Genomic DNA, 18,082 nt, shown 5'->3' with positions numbered 1-18,082 from the left:
GCAGCTGGGAGACTGAGTCAGATTTCAAAGCTGATGTCACTCTAGATATACCCCTGCAGTAACCTCAGCTCTTCAGTATCTCTCCATCTCCTAGCAGATGCGAGCACTATCCCACACACTAGAATAGTGTTAAGAATTACAGCAAAGAAAAAAGAAAATTTACCTTAAAGAAGATCGAGCCCCGCTCTCCTGTGGTGATACCTAAGGGTCCCTCCCCTGGTCGAACTTCTGAGGCTGATCTCCAATATCCCTCAGAGGTGTGCCTTGGTCCGGTAGCCAGTTCCCGGCGTGGACTTAGTCCCAGAGTGGCTGAAAGACAGCGGGTGCACAAACTAACGCGGCGGTGAAGGTAAAGCCCTCTCCTCCCACAGCTGGAGACCGTCCCGGCACTCGATCGGTAAGCAGAAAACTTTAAATTTAGGTCTCTGCTTTCCGAGTCTCGGATTGCTGTACAGATTCGATTTCTTTTCCGGCAAGGTAAAAGGGAGCACCGATTGGGTTGAGCAGCCCTGGTTGGGCTAGGCCCCGATCCGGTACAGGGGTCCACGTAGAGACCCTCAGAGGCGCCATCTTACGAGCTGGAGGCGTCAGAGCCATCTTCCCTTCTCGACCGGCAGGATGCATGGGGCAGGCCGGGCAACCGACGCGCCTAACTTGTGCACGTCCAGTACAGACACGCGCACAACTGGGCTGCGCTCATATCTACATGCGCAGCTACTTTACAATTACACACGTGCATTGAAGCTAGAAGAAATGGCACCGGCACCTAAGAAGGCCAGAAGGAATTCTGTGCGCAGCCTGAACTGGAGTCCTGCCTGTGCCAGCATTGCGAGAAAGCCCAGGGGGAACCAAAGCCTGGTCCCTCACTGTCTGGGGATGGATCCGGAACTACTATAGAGATAGTTCCCTGGATCTATGCATCTCTGAGAGCCTCTCCACAAGAGGGCCCCTCAGGGGCTCCTACAGACTTCCCCTAGGGTTAACATGGACCCAGGGACCACCCCCTGGTTGGAATTTTTCCAAGGGCTACAAGCCTTCGTTCAGGCGCAATCAGCCCCAGCTGCGCCCCGGGCTCAACCCCTGCCGGAAGCACAAGATCCTCCCGGCCCTGCTCGGATGCCTCGGGACTTGCCTTACCTAACCAGGAATTTTCCCTGACAGGGACCTAGACACCTCAGATGAAGATGGCAACTCCATGGAAGAAGGAGAAATTCCTCCAGGCCTGGAACCATACCGAACCATTCTTCGCTTCTTCCATAAGGATGAACTACCAGCCCTTGTTTCCCAGACTTTGAAGACTCTGGGTATTCCAGGAACAGACCCGATGGTGGAACCAAAGAACCCCATCCTGGTGTCCCTTTGTAAAGCTTCATGCTACATCCCAATGATGGAAGCCATCCAGGAACTCATCGACCTGGAATGGGATGCCCCGGAGGCCAGATTCAAAAGAGGTTGGACCTTGGAAGCTCAATACCCTCTAGAACCAGCAATCAAGGAACGTCTGCATTTCCTGAAAGTGGACACCATGATCTATGCCATTTCTAAGCGAACAACAATTCCCGTTGAGGGAGGGGATAGACAACTGGAATCCATCCTTAAGCAGACCTTCGACGCAACAGCAATGATACTGCAGATTGCCTCCTGCTGTGCACTGGTGGCACGTTCCTGCTTGCTCCTCTCAAGAGAGGCAAATACCTCCAGAACGTATACCGGTGAGACGATGGAACCTGCAGCAGCATTCCTGACGGATGCAAGCGCAGATCTGGCGCGTACCTCAGCCAGAGGCATAGCCTCGGTAGTGGCAGCCAGAAGGTATGGGACCACCCCTGAAGTGGCTGGTGCCTCTATGGAATCTCAATCTAGTATTAGACTTCCTAGCTGGGGATTCCTTCAGACCAACACACGGTCGGTCACTACGCCTTGTAACGTTGAAGACAGTGTTCCTGGTGGCAATATGTTCAACTCGTCGCATCTCCAAACTACAGGCATTATCCTGTCTGGAACCGTTCCTTATGTTCACATCTGGAACCATACAGCTGCGCACCGTCCCCACCTTTCTACTGAAAGTGGTTTCCCAGTTTCACTTAAATCAAACCATCACACTACCATCTCCGGATGAGCATAAGGACTCAGAAGATTCACACCTTCTTCGCCACCTAAATGTCGGCAGACTCCTAGTTCAGAACCGGTGTGCAAAACGGACCGCTTGTTCATCCTTCACAGCAGGAAGAAACAAGGAGAAGCGGCCTCGCGGGCAACCATAGCCTGCTGGATCAAGGAAGTAATCTAGACAGCCTGCATAGAGGCAGGGAAGCCCTTACCACTACAGGTTAAGGCTCATTCTACAAGGGCCCAGGCAGTTTCTTGGGCAGAAACCAAGCTATTGTCACCCGCCGAGATCTGTCGGGCGGCAACGTGGTCCCCCATATGCACCTTCTCCAGGTTCTACCGCCTGGATGTTCAAGCCCGAGAAGACACAGCCTTCGCAAGGGCAGTACTAAGTGGTCCATGAGCAGCCTCCCGCCCTGTCCCGGAGTAGCTTTTGTACATCCCATTGGTCCTGAGTCCATCTAGCTACACGCTAGGAAATGGAGAAATTACTTACCTGATAATTTTGTTTTCCTTAGTGTAGACAGATGGACTCAGCATCCCGCCCATGGCTGCCCCAGAAAAGGAGAACCTCAGATACCCATATTTGCTTAGTCTCGATTTGCTAAGCCACAGCCTACTCCTAGTTCAAGACACCCACAGTTTATCCAGTGTCGGCGTTAATTGATTGAGTGCACTGGCGGTCTCTAGTTTGGAAATTAGTTAAACCAGTTCAAGTTTTAATCAAGTTATTTAAGCAAAGATATATCCATAATGGCTTTTCGAAGAGAATACTGAAGAGCTAAGGTTACTGCAGGGGTATATCTAGAGTGACGTCAGCTTTGAAATCTGACTCAGTCTCTCATCTGCTAGTAGAAGAGCACTATACCCATTGGTCCTGAGTCCATCTGTCTACACTAAGGAAAACAAAATTATCAGATAAGTAATTTCTCCATTCTGGAATACTGACAACATAAATGATTTAGTTTAATGACAGAATTAGCATCAGACTGTATTCTGCTGTCTTTTTGTGTTCATTTTATCCAGAACAGGTGGTAGGCACACGCAGACTAAAGAATTGCTTACTGCCCTGAGCAGCTCAAAAAGACCCCGAAACTTGCTTATTTTTAACAGTGACTTCTGCTTCTTCTCCTCCCTTCTCACCCACTTAGGGCCTCTAGTGGGCTAGCACCACCTCTGATCCTGACAAATCCACCTTGCCACTTGCACAGATCAAAGCTTCCTTCCATCAGATTTTTGCTATCTAGGTGACGTCTGGTATATGTATTCCTGTATTGGGCTGACTTGTTCTCAGAATTTGTCCATGGTGCAATGCATAATTTCAATTGCTTATTTACTACTTTCATTTTTTTTTTAAAGAAAAATACACAAAGTTTTCTTATATTAATCTGCCCCATGTTTGATTCCTAAGAAGCATCTATTATCCTTTTCACATAGGCAGTTTCAACTCTGATTAGATAGCTACACTGCATTTGTATGGTGTTAGGTTTAATGTTTTTGGAAGGGTCAAAGTAATGCTCACCAGGTCATTTGTAGTTTTATTTTATTTTGCCTTATATTCTGCCTTTCATAAGCCCAAAAAATTTCACCAGGTGTGTAAATACAGAATTGTCAATGAGGTAAGAGCAGGTCTGTATTGTTAACATAAGTCTGTCATTCTTTGATAATTAACAAACTATCATATTCAGGGCAATGAAAGCCCAAATCAGACTGAAAATAGTACATTTAATTTCTCGATTACTAAACCATAATCTTACGTTGCATACTGGCTTCCCTCTTTTTCCCTTGATTCAAATCAGGAATGACAGTGATGGGGAAGGAGAATCTGACAACCCTGAAAAAAAGAAATTACAGAATCAGCTTCAAGGTAGGCTCCATCTCACATTGCATCTCATTTTCTCTTTGGCATTGTTTAAGGTCTGCCTTTCTAAAGGTTTTCACCCAAATCATAAATGGGGTCTAACGCATGTTTATCATGCGTTAGACCCCATTTATCGCATGATGAGGCCCTAACGCAATTTGATGAATGACTCTTAAATTCATACCTGAGGCATCGGAGGGTGAGATGACTTGCCAAAGGTCACAAGGAGCATCGGTGGGATTTTGCAAGTTGACACACAGTGATACATTTCTAGTGATGGAACTCTGTGTTCCAAGAAGCAAAAAGCACACAGAGGAAAGGAAAATAATGCCCCTGCAGCCAATTGAAACGTTTTATATACAAGGATTAATCATTCCTTGAAATCATTAAGTTTTGTGTGTTTTGGTTTGTTGTTTTTTGAGAATTTTCTAATGAGATCAATTACCTGAAAACCAACTGATTTATTATTCTCTTTGCTTCCCTTAAGGCCTCCTTAATGCCCCATCTTTATCCAACCTTTGTAATCCTGTAGAACTGAAATGTTAAGTTTTTTTGCTTTAATCCCAAAGAGCATTACATAGCTTGCTCTCCCCAAGTTGCTTCTAGCTGTTGCCAAATTTGTTAAAGTATACAATTTGTGCTTTAAAAAAGTGTGGTCGTGGCTGGGTTACTGGTAACTTTCTCTCCAATCTAACCCTATCTCCTGGACTGTCCAGAATTTGGCAGGCTAAATTTAACACCTCAACCTTGCTGAATTTTCAAAACCTCTGATGTAGCTGGCTAGCTCCTTAAGGCCTGATTTACTAGCTTTTCCCCCAATCTGTGTCTATGGGAAAATGCCTTAGTAAATGAGGCATTTTGAAAATTCACCTGTATATCCTAATATGTGATTTAGGATATTTCTTTGGAAATATCTTGTGCTTAATTATCAATTAAAATTTATAAAATTAGCAATTCATTAGTGGACATGAACAGGACTAGAAAAATCCTAGGTGCCAGGCTGCTTGGGCATTGAAGATTTGGAGCCTGATGCCTGACAGTAACTGTAGCTGCCACCACCACTCCTGCCTCACCTGGGGAGAGACACCACCACTGCTCCTGCAGTCATCCCAGGAGGCTGGAGAGGATAATTCAGCACAAGATAATATTTCCAAAGAAATGTCCTAAATCACATATTGGGATATACAGGTGAATTTTCAAAATGGATTTAGCTAACTTAGGGCCTCATTTACTAAGGCATTTTCCCATAGACACAGGGAGAGAGTTTGGTACAGGGAGAGGTTGAAGAGAGAAACGATGAAAAAATTAAACAAATTAGTAAAATTAATATCTGAAAGCTTAAATGAGTAAAATCTTAATTTAGAGAGTAAATGCAAAATAGTTATCAGGAAAATATTTATTTTTCCCCTAACTCCTAAATAAATTTTTGGTAGCAGCCCCTGAGGATGTCACATTTTATATATAGGGTATGCTTTTTCCTTTTCTTGTTGATCGAGGTGCAAGCCCACTCACAATTAAGGGCCTCATTTTCTAAATGTATCGCACGCGGTAAGGGATGTTGCGCACGCGGGGCAGACTCTGCGAAGCCGCAGCGGACGACGAAAAGGTAAGGCCCTTTTCGCGTTCGCTCCCAATAGCTGCACCTCCTATGGTGGCGCTATTGGGTGCGAAACCGGCAGCGATCGCACCACGACGGTGTAATCGCTTCCGGCTAGCGCAAGCCCACCCCCTGTTTCAGCCCCCTGCCCCTCATTTCCTAAAGTATTGCAGGCCTGCGATACTGTAGAAAATGAGGCGCTAAGTGATTTTTCTTAATTAAATATACAAATTAGTTCCTTAATCTCTATATATTTATATCTGGTAGCTTTTATTATAAGGGTGAAACAATCCTGGGCACCAGTGTACCTAAATTGCAGTGCTTGCCACTGGCCTGGGGTTAAGAGGAACTTCCCCCTCTTGTCTCCTGGCAGTCAGGTCTATCCCCTGCTTCCAGGCCAATAGAAGAAGGAAACTGGAGGGGGAGAGGGCAAAGGAAAGCAGAAGAACAAAATTCAAAATAAAACACACAAGTCAAAGCAAAAAATTAAGGAAAACAATATTTTTCCTTGGATTCTAAAATTTGTGGCTGTTGCCCAAGTTTTCTGAAGATTTCTTTTCATCCTACTTAAATAATTGTAAAGAAGAAAGTTTAAAATTAAAAAAAAAAAAAAGTATAATTATCAAATGGTCTGTGGTTTTATCCATGGCAGTTTCCACCTCTGACATATAGTCTGTGGAACATAGTGCTGGCTCAGGAGCAAACACCACTTTTAGGGAACAGCTGTAGCTTTGAAGGTTGTGTTACAGGAGCATATAGTTTTTCCTAATTGCTTAGACTGAAAGAAAATTTGGATGTCCAAGTTCAGCTTTCTTCTGATTGTTATGCCTGTCTCTTTGATCAGATCCAGAAGACAGACACAACCCACTGTGGATCTGTAGGCAATTCAGCACAACAAGCAGTTAGCAATGAGAGCATGGCTTCATATTGTGACAGGAGTTACTGGATATCATGTTTTAGCAACATGCTAATGCAGGTTAAAAGTATGTACAAACATTATGCAGAAAGCAAACACGTGGCTTTCTGCACATTTTTGCATCTATAGTACAGATGGAGAAAATCATCAAAAGCACTGTCACCTTGCAGTATGTGAGTTCTCTCAACACTCTCTGGTCGTCCCTGGTTCAGTATATAAATGAAAAAGACCTGTAGTATTGGATTTGCACTGTCTTTCCAAATGTTGAATGCACTCAGTGCTTCAATCTCCTGTATGCATTCACCTCTTTCTTCACCATCACTTCTCCATTCCTAGATCCTATCCCTTGCTCCTTTCCCCTTCACTTTTTTTTTTGTTTTTTTTATCTGACTGGAAAGAAAATGGGGAAACAGTGGTGGCCGCATGCAGTCAGAGCCCTGCTCTGCTTTTTTTTTTACTGGTTGACAGGAAGAGAATTTCAGTCCTAGACTACGCCAGTCCCACACTGATGGTTCTTAGACAGAAAACTTGGAGAAAATGGGCCTCCTAAAGAGTTTCATTTTTGTAGATGAATTCCATCTCATTCTTATTTTATTTCCTTCACCACAGCATAGAGATCATTCAGCCAGAACCAATGTTCCCACTAAAAGTTTTGTGGGAACATGTGTGCAAAATCTGTGCAATGCACTTTGAAACACCATTTGATTTTCCTTTTCTTGTGCATGCTATGTTTTCCTGTGTGCACTTGTTTCACGACCTGTGGGCATATGCACAGCTTGCAGAGAATATTGGTCCAAGTCCTTGCATGCCCTCTGATCACTTTATTTTTCCTTCTAGCACTAGGATATCATTCTTGAGGATAGGCGTCTGATATTTTATCCCCTTGCTCCAGATGTGGTTAGACAAGGACTTCCCCATTTAATACATCTTATCAAATGGCACTGCTACTGCTTGTCTTCATGCACCTCCAACATATTGTAAATTAATAGATCTAGGCCTATTATGTTCCCAGAGCAAAGGGACCTAATGTGTTTTGGGTTGGTTTTTTTTTATGCCAATAAAAGCTTATGCAGGGTTAGTAAAAATGAAATATTCTCTTGATTTTTGTTTGCACTCCTTTTAAGTTTGTCTTCAGATTAGATACATTAAAGTGGGAGAGAAACTAGGCAGATTCAAATATAATTATATAATCTTCCTCAATTAAAACTGAAAAGAAATGTGAAGTGTTTCTGTTTTGGACCCTTTTTAAATAGAATGATGCCAGTCTCCCAATCTCATATTTATAGGTGCCATCGTTATGGAACGACCTGATGTAAAGTGGAATGATGTGGCTGGTCTTGAAGGAGCCAAAGAAGCACTTAAAGAGGCAGTGATTCTTCCCATTAAATTTCCTCATCTCTTTACAGGTGAGATTAGGTATAAAACGTCCCACCAAGACTGAGTTGCAATTACTGTCACACCTGGGCACATTGGTGTGGATGTAAATGATTTTGGTATTCAGTAAGGAAATGTACAAAGTTTTCCTCTTTCACTGAGTTAGAGACCAGGGGAGATATAACCTACTGTTTCTTCTGCACTCAGGCAGGACAATCCCCATGAGTAGGTTATACAGCTCTACCGGCAGATGGAAACAGAGTAAAAGCTGATGTCATAGATATATATAGCACTGCCCTGACAGCCCGCCAGTATTCTCCATCTCGCGCAGATGGTGGACATGCAATTTCCTACTGGGGATTGCCTGTTTTTATTTTAAAAAAAAAAAGCAGGTAAAAGCTTTTCATCTTCTCTCCCTGTAGCTGGAGACCCATTCCTGCTCGCAATCAGGGATGGCTATACTCCAAGTAAAATAGAAAAACTTTATTTTCCTAGCATGTAGCCAGATGGACTCTGGACCAATGGGTTATGCTCCCCTGCCAGCAGATGAAGATGGAGTCAGATTTCAAAGCTGACATCACCCTAGATAAACCTCTGCAGTGTCTTCAGCCCTTCAGTATTTATCAGTCTCCAGCCAGATGGTGGACGTACCTCTCCCTATGGGGATTGCTGTACTTTTTGGAAGGAGAAATTCTACATTTAAATTGGAGAAAAAAATTGAGCCCTGCTCGCCTGCTGTGATATCTAAAGGTCCCTTCCCTAGTTGAGAATTCGTGAGGCGATTTCAGAGGTGTGCCTTGATCCGGTAGCTGGTTCTTGGCATGGACTTTGTTGCTTAAGTAGCTGAAAGGCAGCAGGTGCAGGAAGTTGAGCGTGGCGGTGACTGCCAAAGCCCTCTCCCCCCACAGCTGGAGACCAGTCTCTGTACTCAGCCAGTAGGTGCTGAGCCCAGATAAGTTAAAAATAAATAAATAAAAATTTTACCTCCCGATTCATAGACATTGGCGGGATTTCGGTAAGACTTTCTCCAGTCTCCTTGCTTGGCTTACTGTACCGACGTCATTCCTGATCCCATTGGGTAAGGGGAAGTGGGCTTCCGAGCGGGTTGAGCGAGCCCCCCCCCCCCCCCCTCACCCCCGGTGGGCTAGGCCTTGCTTTAGGCTTGGATGACGCACTGTTTGGTAGGCTGCAGCAGTGCCACCATCTTGCATGCATCTTTGTGCATACCACATTGGCCTCAATAGAACGTGGGTACGCGCAGTGTGTCAGCTCTGTGCACTGCTATGCACATAATTTTGCGCGCGTACATTCGAGCACAGAATACAGGTAAAGCCAGGTGCATGGGCTGTGCATGCACCTTGCCATGTCCTGCTTAGACACCCGAAATCTGTGCACATAAAATTTTAAGCACGAGCCAACAGAACACAGTTGCTGCCACCAATGGCTCCAGCAGCCAAGAAGCATAAGCACCTCTCTCTCTACGCTGCTTGTCATATTAGGGCTTCACAGTCTGACCTGGATTCCAACTTATGTCAGCACTGTGAGGAAGCCCAGGGAGACTTGGCCTCCCCGGCCTTTGCTAAGCCTGGCTCCTCCCATTCAGAGGATAGTTTAGCCACAGCCTTAACTGGAAGTACCCCAGATCTGAGTACCCCTGGGACTGGGTCATCCATGGGAGGAGGGAAATTCAGCAGCACCTACCCCAGTACATCCTGGGCTAGGCATGGACCCGACTGCCTTCTCTTGAGTGGAATTTTTCCAGGGCCTTCAAGCTGTTGTACAGGCACGGTCTGCTACTTCACCTGCTCCTGTCCAGACAGAAACTCAGCCGTCCCTCTCCCAGTCCTATCGGCAGATCTCGAGGCATGCATCACTTCACCAAGGTTATCCCTGGCAGAGATCTGGATGAAGTGAAAGGTACAGATTCCTTGGAAGATGGGGAAATTTTCCCTGGTTTAGAACGTATCGGACCATGTTACAGTTTTTCCAAAGAGACAAATTTCTGGCCCTAGTTTTCCAGACCCTGAAGATGTTGGGATTTTCTGGGGCAGACTTTGACGGAAACAAAGAACTAAAGATGTGAATCCAAACCGGAATCAGTTCGGATTCCGGTTCTGATTCACATGTGGGGTTTTTTCCATCAGGCCCAATCGCGTTTTGTTTATCGGCTGCGCCCCAGCCGATAAACAAAAAACCCACCCGACCCTTTAAAAGTAACCTCTTAGCTTCCCCCACCCTCCCGACTCCCCCCAAAACCTTTTTACAGGTACCTGGCGGTCCAGTGGGGGTCCCGGGAGCGATCTCCCACTCCGGGCCGTCCTCCGGCTCCAGGGCCGTCGGCTGCCACTAATCAAAATGGCACCGATGGCCCTTTGCCCTTACCATGTGACAGGGTATCCGTGCCATTGGCCGGATCCTGTCACATGGTAGGAGCACTGGATGGCCGGCACCATCTTGTGCTCCTACCATGTGAGGGGCTGACCAATGGCACCGGTAGCCCCTGTGACATAGTAAGGGCAAAGGCTATCGGCGCCATTTTGAATACTGGCAGCCGACAGTCCGAGTGCAGGAGGACGGCCCAGAGCGGGAGATCGCTCCCGGGGCCCCCACTGGACCACCAGGTACCTGTAAAAAGGTTTTGGGGGGGTCGGGAGGGTGGGGGAAGCTAAGGGGTTACTTTTAAAGGGTCGGAGTGGGTTTAGGGGTTATTTTTGTGTGCCGTTTTTCCCGCCCTCCCCCAAAACGTTAAGGGAACCCCCAGAGCAGTTATGGAACCCGCTGCCACCTCTCTAGCTGATGCAGGCTCTGATCTAGTCCATACTTTGGCCAAAGGAGTGGCCTCAGTGGAGGCGGCCAGATGATCACTATGGCTGTGGAATTGGTCAGCAGGCACAACCTCCAAGAAACATCTTACAAAGATGCCCTTTAAATGATCACTCCTTTTCAGAAGTGAATTGGAAAAGCTGGCCAGTAAATGGGGCAAATCTCCAGTTCCCTGGCTACCAAAAGATAAAAGAAATCTGTTACAGTGCCCTTCACCCTTAGGGGCCAATCCGGGGCTCCCAACGCTTTCACCCCTACAGAAACTTGACATTTCAGAGGTCTCAGTTTTTTTGTAGTCAGCAGCCCAAGAGAGGGGCAGGCTTGGGTTCAGGTTCATCCCGAACCCCCCCCCCCCCAGTGAAATTTTGCTGACCCACCCTCAGAACAAGGATACTGGGGTCGACGTCCCTCTTCTACCAGAGGTGGGTTGAGATCACTTTGGACAAATGGGTACTGGAGGTCATACAAGGATATGCGCTGGAATTTCACAGCAACATGGAGCGTTATTCCATCTATTTAATCATATTCAAGAAGGAAGGTTCCTTTCACCCCATTCTGGACCTCAAGAGTGTCAACTGACATTTACAAGTGAATCACTTCTGCATGAAAACCCTATGCTCTGTGGTGATGTGCGTCCAATCGGGAGAGTTCTTAACCTTCCTGGACCTATCTACATATTCCAATCCATCAAGAACTCCAGTGTTTCCTATGCTTTGTGGTACTGGGTTGCCACTAGCAATTCCGGGCACTGCCCTTTGGCATAGCCACCGCCCCCTGAACATTCTCCAAGATTATGGTGGTTGTACAGCAGCAGCATTGAGAAAAGAGGGGAATCCTGGTATACCCGTACTTGGATGACTGATACTGGCCAAGTCCGTGGAAGAGAGTCTCTGGGTAATGAACTGGGTGATCTCCTTGCTTCAGAAACTCGGTTGGGTCGTAAACCTGGACAAAAGTAGTATCGAGCCCTCCCAGTCCTTGGAATATCTGGGAGTCCAGTTCATTACCAAGCAAGGCAAGGTCTTCCTTCTGACCACGTGGATAAGGAAGTTTGATGTCCCAAGTCGATGGTGTAGAGCTATCTCCAAGTTCTCGGTTTGATGTCAGCAACCCTGGAGATAATGCCGTGGACGAGGGCACACAAGCAACCACTTCAACGCTTCTTACTGTCATGTTGAAACCTGCAGTCTCAGACTATTCGATTCGCCTCTACTGGTGGCTGCAGGAAGCTCATCTGAGCAGGAGTGTACCCTTGTCCTCTCCAAACTGGCTGGTCCTCACAACAGATGCAAGTCTCTGGGGCTGGGGAGTTCACTTTCAGGAACTGATGGCCCAGGGCTGTTGGACCAAGGAAGAGACCCTCTTGAACATCAACCGCCTTGAAGCCCGGGCAGTCAGATTAGCATGTCTACAATTCAGCCACAGACTCCAGGGTCAAGCGGTCCGTGTAATGTCTGACAACACAATGATGGTAGCCTACATCAACCACCAGGGTGGAACCAAGAGCCAGCAAGTGTCACAGGAGATGTATTTCCGCCCATACCATAAGGAGATCTATCTACAGAAGATCTCAGCCTCCCATATTGCAGGAAATGACATCTGAGCAGACTTTCTAAGCAGGGAGAGTAGGTGTTGGCCAAAGCCTTTCAACTGCTGGCCACATCTCACAATGCGAGGGTTCCCCAATTCTTTAGTCACAGAAAAGATCAATGGTCCCTTGGGAATCAATTCTCTCGTTAAGACCTGGCCAGAAGAAGAGTTGCTTATATACCTTACCTCCATGGCCCCTGCTGGGCAGGATCATTTGCAGAATCAAGCACCACGGGGATTAGTCCTACTGGTATCTCCAGATTCACCCAGGCATCCGTGGTATGTGGAGACTCCTGGTGGAGCCTCCCCTATGCCTCCTACCACACAGGGACCTGCTACAGCAGGAACCGGTCCTTCACAAGAATCCAACTCTATTCTCTTACGATCTGGCCCCTGAGAGGGCTCTCCTGATGAAGCAAGGATATTCTGTGGCAGTAATTGCCACCTTACTCCGCTCGTGGAAGTTTTTTTACATCCCTAGGTATATGCGGGTCTGGAGAGTATTTGAGGCCTGGTGCGAGGAACACGATGTTCCCTCTCAGGGAGTCAAAATCCCACTAATTCTGGAATTTTTGCAGGACGGCTTGAATAAAGGTTTGACCTTTAACTCCTTGAAGGTCCATGTAGTGGCTCCCACCTGTTTCAGGGGTGAGGTGAATGGAACCGTCTGTCGGCCTATCAGGACATGGCCTGTCTTCTGAAAGGGGGGTGCCAGTTCCCTTATGGAATCTTAATCTAGTATTAGAATTTTTGGCAGGGCCCTCCTTTTATCCACTGCACAGTCTTTCCTTGCGTTTATTAACTTTGAAAACTGTGTTCTGGTGGCTGTATGCTCAGCATGTCACATGTCTGAACTTCAGGCATTGTTGTGTTGTGAACCATTCATCTGGATGACTCCAGAAGTGTTACAGCTTTGTACCATTCCATCCTTCTTGCCCAAGGTAGTCTCGGAGTTTCATTTAAATCTGTCCATTTCGTTGCCATTCCTAGATAAGCACAAGGACATGGAAGAATACCGCCACCTCCATCATTTGAATGCCAGACTCTTGGTGCAGTATCTGGAAGTTTCAAAACTGGTCCAAAAGACAAGACCGCCTGTTTGTCTTTCACGGTAGAAGGAAGCAGGCTACCATAGCTCACTGTATTAAGGAAGTGGTCATGGGAGCGTATGTGGAGGCAGGAAAGCCATTACCTTCTCAGGTTAAATCTCATTCCACTAGGGCTCAGGCAGTCTCCTGGGCGGAAGCTAGACTGCCAAACGGCGACGTGGTCCTCCTTGCACACCTTCTCCAGGTTCTATCACCTGGATATACAGGCCTGAGAGAATTCAGCCTTTGCAAGGGCAGTGTTAACCAGACCATGGGCAGCCTCCTTCCCCGATCGGCAGTAGCTTTTGTACATTCCATTGATCCTAAATCCATCTGTCTACACTAAGGAAAACAAAATTCAGGTAAGTAATTTCTCCATTTCCAGAGAAGATGTTCTTAGTGAAACTCTCCTCTGCATTGGTGTTCAGTGTCCCCTGCTCATGACTCTGGGGAGTTTAGTGAGGTGTGATGGCAGCACAGGCTCGGCAGATTGCGTAACATTTTTGGCTAGGCCCCGCTTCCAGGCTTCCTTTTTCACTGGCCGCGTGGTAGGCCTCAACGGTCTGCGTGCTTTTTTTGTGTGGTGGCACGCACATGCACGCCTACTTGTGCACCTAGTTCTGTCTCCTCTGTGTGCGTACTTTGGCGGCCTATCGGTGAGCATGTGTTGTGCACATGGGGCTGATTATTATTGTGCGCTTATTTAAGCGCGTAGTTATACACGTACCTGGCCATGTAATTGTCTGCCAAGAGTGTATTCGGCACATATCTTTCTTAGTTAAGATACACTATGGGCCGGCGCCGAACAAGGCTAAACGCTTAGCTATCTGTGCTGCATGCTTTATAAGGGCGATTCGCAGAAAGCTCTGGCTGTGTTTGTCAGTGTTATCTCAATGCTTGAGGTCATTTGTCTCCTGATTTTGTAGACACTGGTCCATCTCCTCGTTCTGAGAGGAGTGGGGCTAGAGGTGACACAAGGGTGTCTTCTTCAGTTGATCCACTGACAGAGATCCTCTGCAGAGGAAGTCAGGTTTGGACCTATGGGGCCTAGAATGTAACATCCTCTTTTTTTTTTTTTTTTTTTTTTTACTTTTTCCAGGGACTACAGCCTTCCTGCAGGGGCATCCTACAAGTTGGTAATGCCTCCTAAATTGGGGTTGCATGGTCATGGCGCAACAATCACTGACTATGTTTGAGTGGATGTGAATCAGGACACATTGATTTGGGTTGTTTCCCTCTTGAGGATGGGGAAATTCCCTCTGATTTAGAGCCACATAACTCTTATCAGTTTCTTTTACAGAGTTGAGTTGCCGGGTCTGGCTGGGAGTCTCTCTTCGGGTGTGCAAAAGAAGGATCCCATATTGGTCACCCTCCGCAAGGCTTCATGTTTCTTTCTCCTCATGGATGTCATTCACAAATTGATTGACCTTAAATGGAATGCACCAGAATATAGTTTTAAAGGACAACGCTCCTTGTCTGGCTTATATCCCTTGGATCTGCAGGCCAGAGAGCAGTTGCGTTTCCCAAAGATGGATGCCTTGATGTGTTCTGTCACTAAGCAAACCACCATACCTGTTGAAAGAGTACAGCGCTACAAGATGCTCAGACTTCGATTGGAGTTATCCTTAAAGCAAGCCTTTGAGGCCATGGTGATGAATTTACAAATCGCTGCTTGTTGTTTCCTAGTGGCTCGAGCTACTCTGCGTCTATCTGGAGTCTGGGGGAACGGTTTCAGATGGTGAAGTGGTAATAGAACCTGGGGCGGCCTTCTTAGCTGATGCGGGCTGTGACCTTGTTAGCACTGCTGCCAGAGGAGTTGCTTCTGTTACAGTTGCTAGACGTCAGCTGTGGCTGTGCAATTGATCGTCAGACACTGTTTCTAAGTCCAATCTCACCAAACTGCACTTCAAGGGCTCTGTTTGGCAGTGAGTTGGAAAAGATGGAAAATGGGGGGGGGGGGGGGGGGAGCTCAGGTCCCTAATTTGTTGGAGGATAAGAAGCCAGCTTTATGGCTTTTTTGAGCCACTGGCCATGTTTGAGATTTAGGGTGATTTCAGTCTTATCGGGGAGCTTCCTTTGAGAGACCCTGTTCCTTCAGAAAGTCTCAGGTCTTTCACCCAAGGCGGCCTTGGAAGGTTGCAGGCTTTGGGGATGGAGCCCCTCCAGCTCCCCTATGAGGAAAGGCTAAAGAGGTTAGGGCTGTTCAGCTTGGAGAAGAGAAGGCTGAGGGGGGATATGATAGAGGTCTTGAACGAGTAGATGTGAAATCGGTTATTTTACACTTTCGAATAATAGAAGAACTAGGGGGCATTCCATGAAGTTAGCAAGTAGCACATTTAAGACTAATTGTAGAAAATTCTTTTTCACTCAACGTACAATAAAGCTCTGGAATTTGTTGCCAGAGGATGTGGTTAGTGTAGCTGGGTTCAAAAAAGGTTTGGATAAGTTCTTGGAGAAGTCCATTAATGGCTATTAATCAAGTTTACTTAGGGAATAGCCACTGCTATTAATTGCGTCAGTAGCATGGGATGATCTTGGTGTTTGGGTAATCGCCAGGTTCTTGTGGCCTGGATTGGCCTCTGTTGGAAACAGGATGCTGGGCTTGATGGACTCTTGGTCTGACCCAGCATGGCAATTTCTTATGTTCCTCCTTTCTCATATACACATGTACATGCATTCAATGCACTCTACTCTCTTCTTCTCACTCCCCTCTACTTCCTCCAACCAGCTCACCTTGCCTCTCACTCCCGACCTCAGTCACTCAATCCCCTTCCCCCATTCAACCTCCCACTCAATCCTCTTCCCTCCCTTCTGTCATTCACTGACCCTTTCCCTTCTGTCACTCACACTCTCACTCTTCCTTCTCACTCATCACCCTCATCCTTTCTCCTCCCCTCACTTTCACCACCCCCTTTTATTCCCTCAGTCATACCTTTTCCCTTTCAGTTTACTACAGTCATACGACGCTTCCCTCGTCCCTAGGATGTTGTTTTCTTCCTGTTGGCTGGAAGCCCGCCAGCAGGTCACTGCTGTGTGGGGCCTATTCTCGTTGGTGGGAGGCAGGGACGGGGTTAGGAACCCTGCCAGTATGCTATTGTGCCGATTCTCAGACCTGCCTGCGTGATGTCATTCAAAGCCAACTTTGTGCTTTTTGCCACATCAAGGGAGACCATTTAGCACTCAGGAAAGCAGCTCTGAACAATAGCAGGCTGCACACAATGCAGCAGTTGTAAAAGATGGTCCGGATGAAAGGCATTGATTTGCTGGATTTGGCCCAAGACATGACCAATGATTGATTGTAAGGCAGAGTATTGAATGATGAAGCCTATTTTAAAGGTCATTCTTTAATGCATCAGTTTTTGTGTTTATACAGTTCTATGAAGATCGAGTAGCAATTAATAGTAGTAAAATGGGATTATAGTATAACTGAGTTTAACACAGATTTGGGCAAGTTTTTGGAGGACAGAGCCATAAATTACTAGCCAGACAGACTCTGGCTTTTCATCTTCTTAATTCTTACAGCATAAATTACTTTCATTTTGAGGTTTACTGGGTATTTCTAGATGACCTGGGCTGGCTACTGTTGGAGATGGACCACTGGACTTGTTGGGCCATTGGTCTGACCCAGCATGGCATTTCCTATGTTAAGCCCTTTCTGTCTCCTGTGTGGTAATTGGAGTAAGTAGTTTGGTCAGAGGAAAGGCCTTTGATTTGCATGAGCCCACTTAAGTCTGTTGTGGCTGTGTTTTGAAAGACAGTTCAGCATTTGGTAATTGTGAAAACACCTTTTAAGGCATAGGTGATCTGGAGACCAACAAGTCAAGTGTTTTTAGATGTGCAGCCTCCTTGCAGCATTGAGTGAGCTTTAATTACAAAACTCACCTTACAATGTAGTACTTAGAGGTGTCTGTACCACACATGCAGTCATCATTTAACTTTTCCTAAGTGTGGTTAAAAATACATTGTTTGAGTAGATTGATTGTAGATTGATTTGAATGCATTCCAGACTCATCTGAGGGACGTTTGTAAATGAGGACTGTCAAATGCTCAGTTTTGTTTGCTAGAGTTGGGACTCATTTGTTATCAAAGCTGAATGGAACCCTGCTTGTTCAGCTGCGTTTCTCGTTGTGCTGTTGCCTTAGGTAAGAGAACGCCTTGGAGAGGAATTCTTCTGTTTGGGCCACCAGGAACTGGAAAATCTTACCTAGCCAAAGCTGTGGCCACTGAAGCAAACAACTCTACCTTTTTTTCCATATCCTCATCGGATCTGGTGTCAAAGTGGCTGGGAGAGAGTGAAAAGTAAGTAGACTTCAATTTATGTGCAGAACCGGTTTATTTCTCGGTGTACCCAGAACAGATTCATGCAGTATTGCTGAGTACTATCTTAGTCTGTAACCATAATGAAGCATTACTATGAGTGGTTTCCTGCCCTAGAACTTCATTGTGTGTATGCAACTGTTTGAAATACCTATCTTGTTCTGTGGGCTAACTGGAATTTAAACCCCCCCCCCCCCTTTTTTTTTTTTTTTTAAATTGCAGATTAGTAAAGAATTTATTCCAACTTGCCAGAGATCACAAGCCTTCCATCATTTTTATTGATGAGATTGATTCTCTGTGTGGGTCAAGAAGTGAAAATGAAAGTGAGGCTGCTAGACGGATTAAAACAGAATTCCTAGTCCAGATGCAAGGTAACTCCTTCAGTTTGAAGGACAGAAGGCGGGTCA

General features: G+C 46.2%; 1 protein-coding gene across 1 annotated transcript in view; it reads left to right on the top strand.

The window, feature by feature from the left end:
• The window catches only part of VPS4B (vacuolar protein sorting 4 homolog B), a 91,293-nt gene that overhangs the window by 34,065 nt on the left and 39,146 nt on the right, over positions 1-18,082 (top strand). Inside the window, exons 4-7 of the mRNA XM_029590308.1 lie at positions 3,909-3,976; positions 7,770-7,889; positions 17,501-17,657; positions 17,898-18,046. Coding sequence (XP_029446168.1) covers positions 3,909-3,976; positions 7,770-7,889; positions 17,501-17,657; positions 17,898-18,046 — 494 coding nt within the window. The remainder of the gene's footprint in view (positions 1-3,908; positions 3,977-7,769; positions 7,890-17,500; positions 17,658-17,897; positions 18,047-18,082) is intronic.

The sequence above is a fragment of the Rhinatrema bivittatum genome, chromosome 2 (genome assembly GCF_901001135.1).
Source record: "Rhinatrema bivittatum chromosome 2, aRhiBiv1.1, whole genome shotgun sequence".
NCBI classification, from domain to species: Eukaryota; Metazoa; Chordata; class Amphibia; order Gymnophiona; family Rhinatrematidae; genus Rhinatrema; species Rhinatrema bivittatum.
This window is presented reverse-complemented; position numbering and strand designations above follow the sequence as displayed.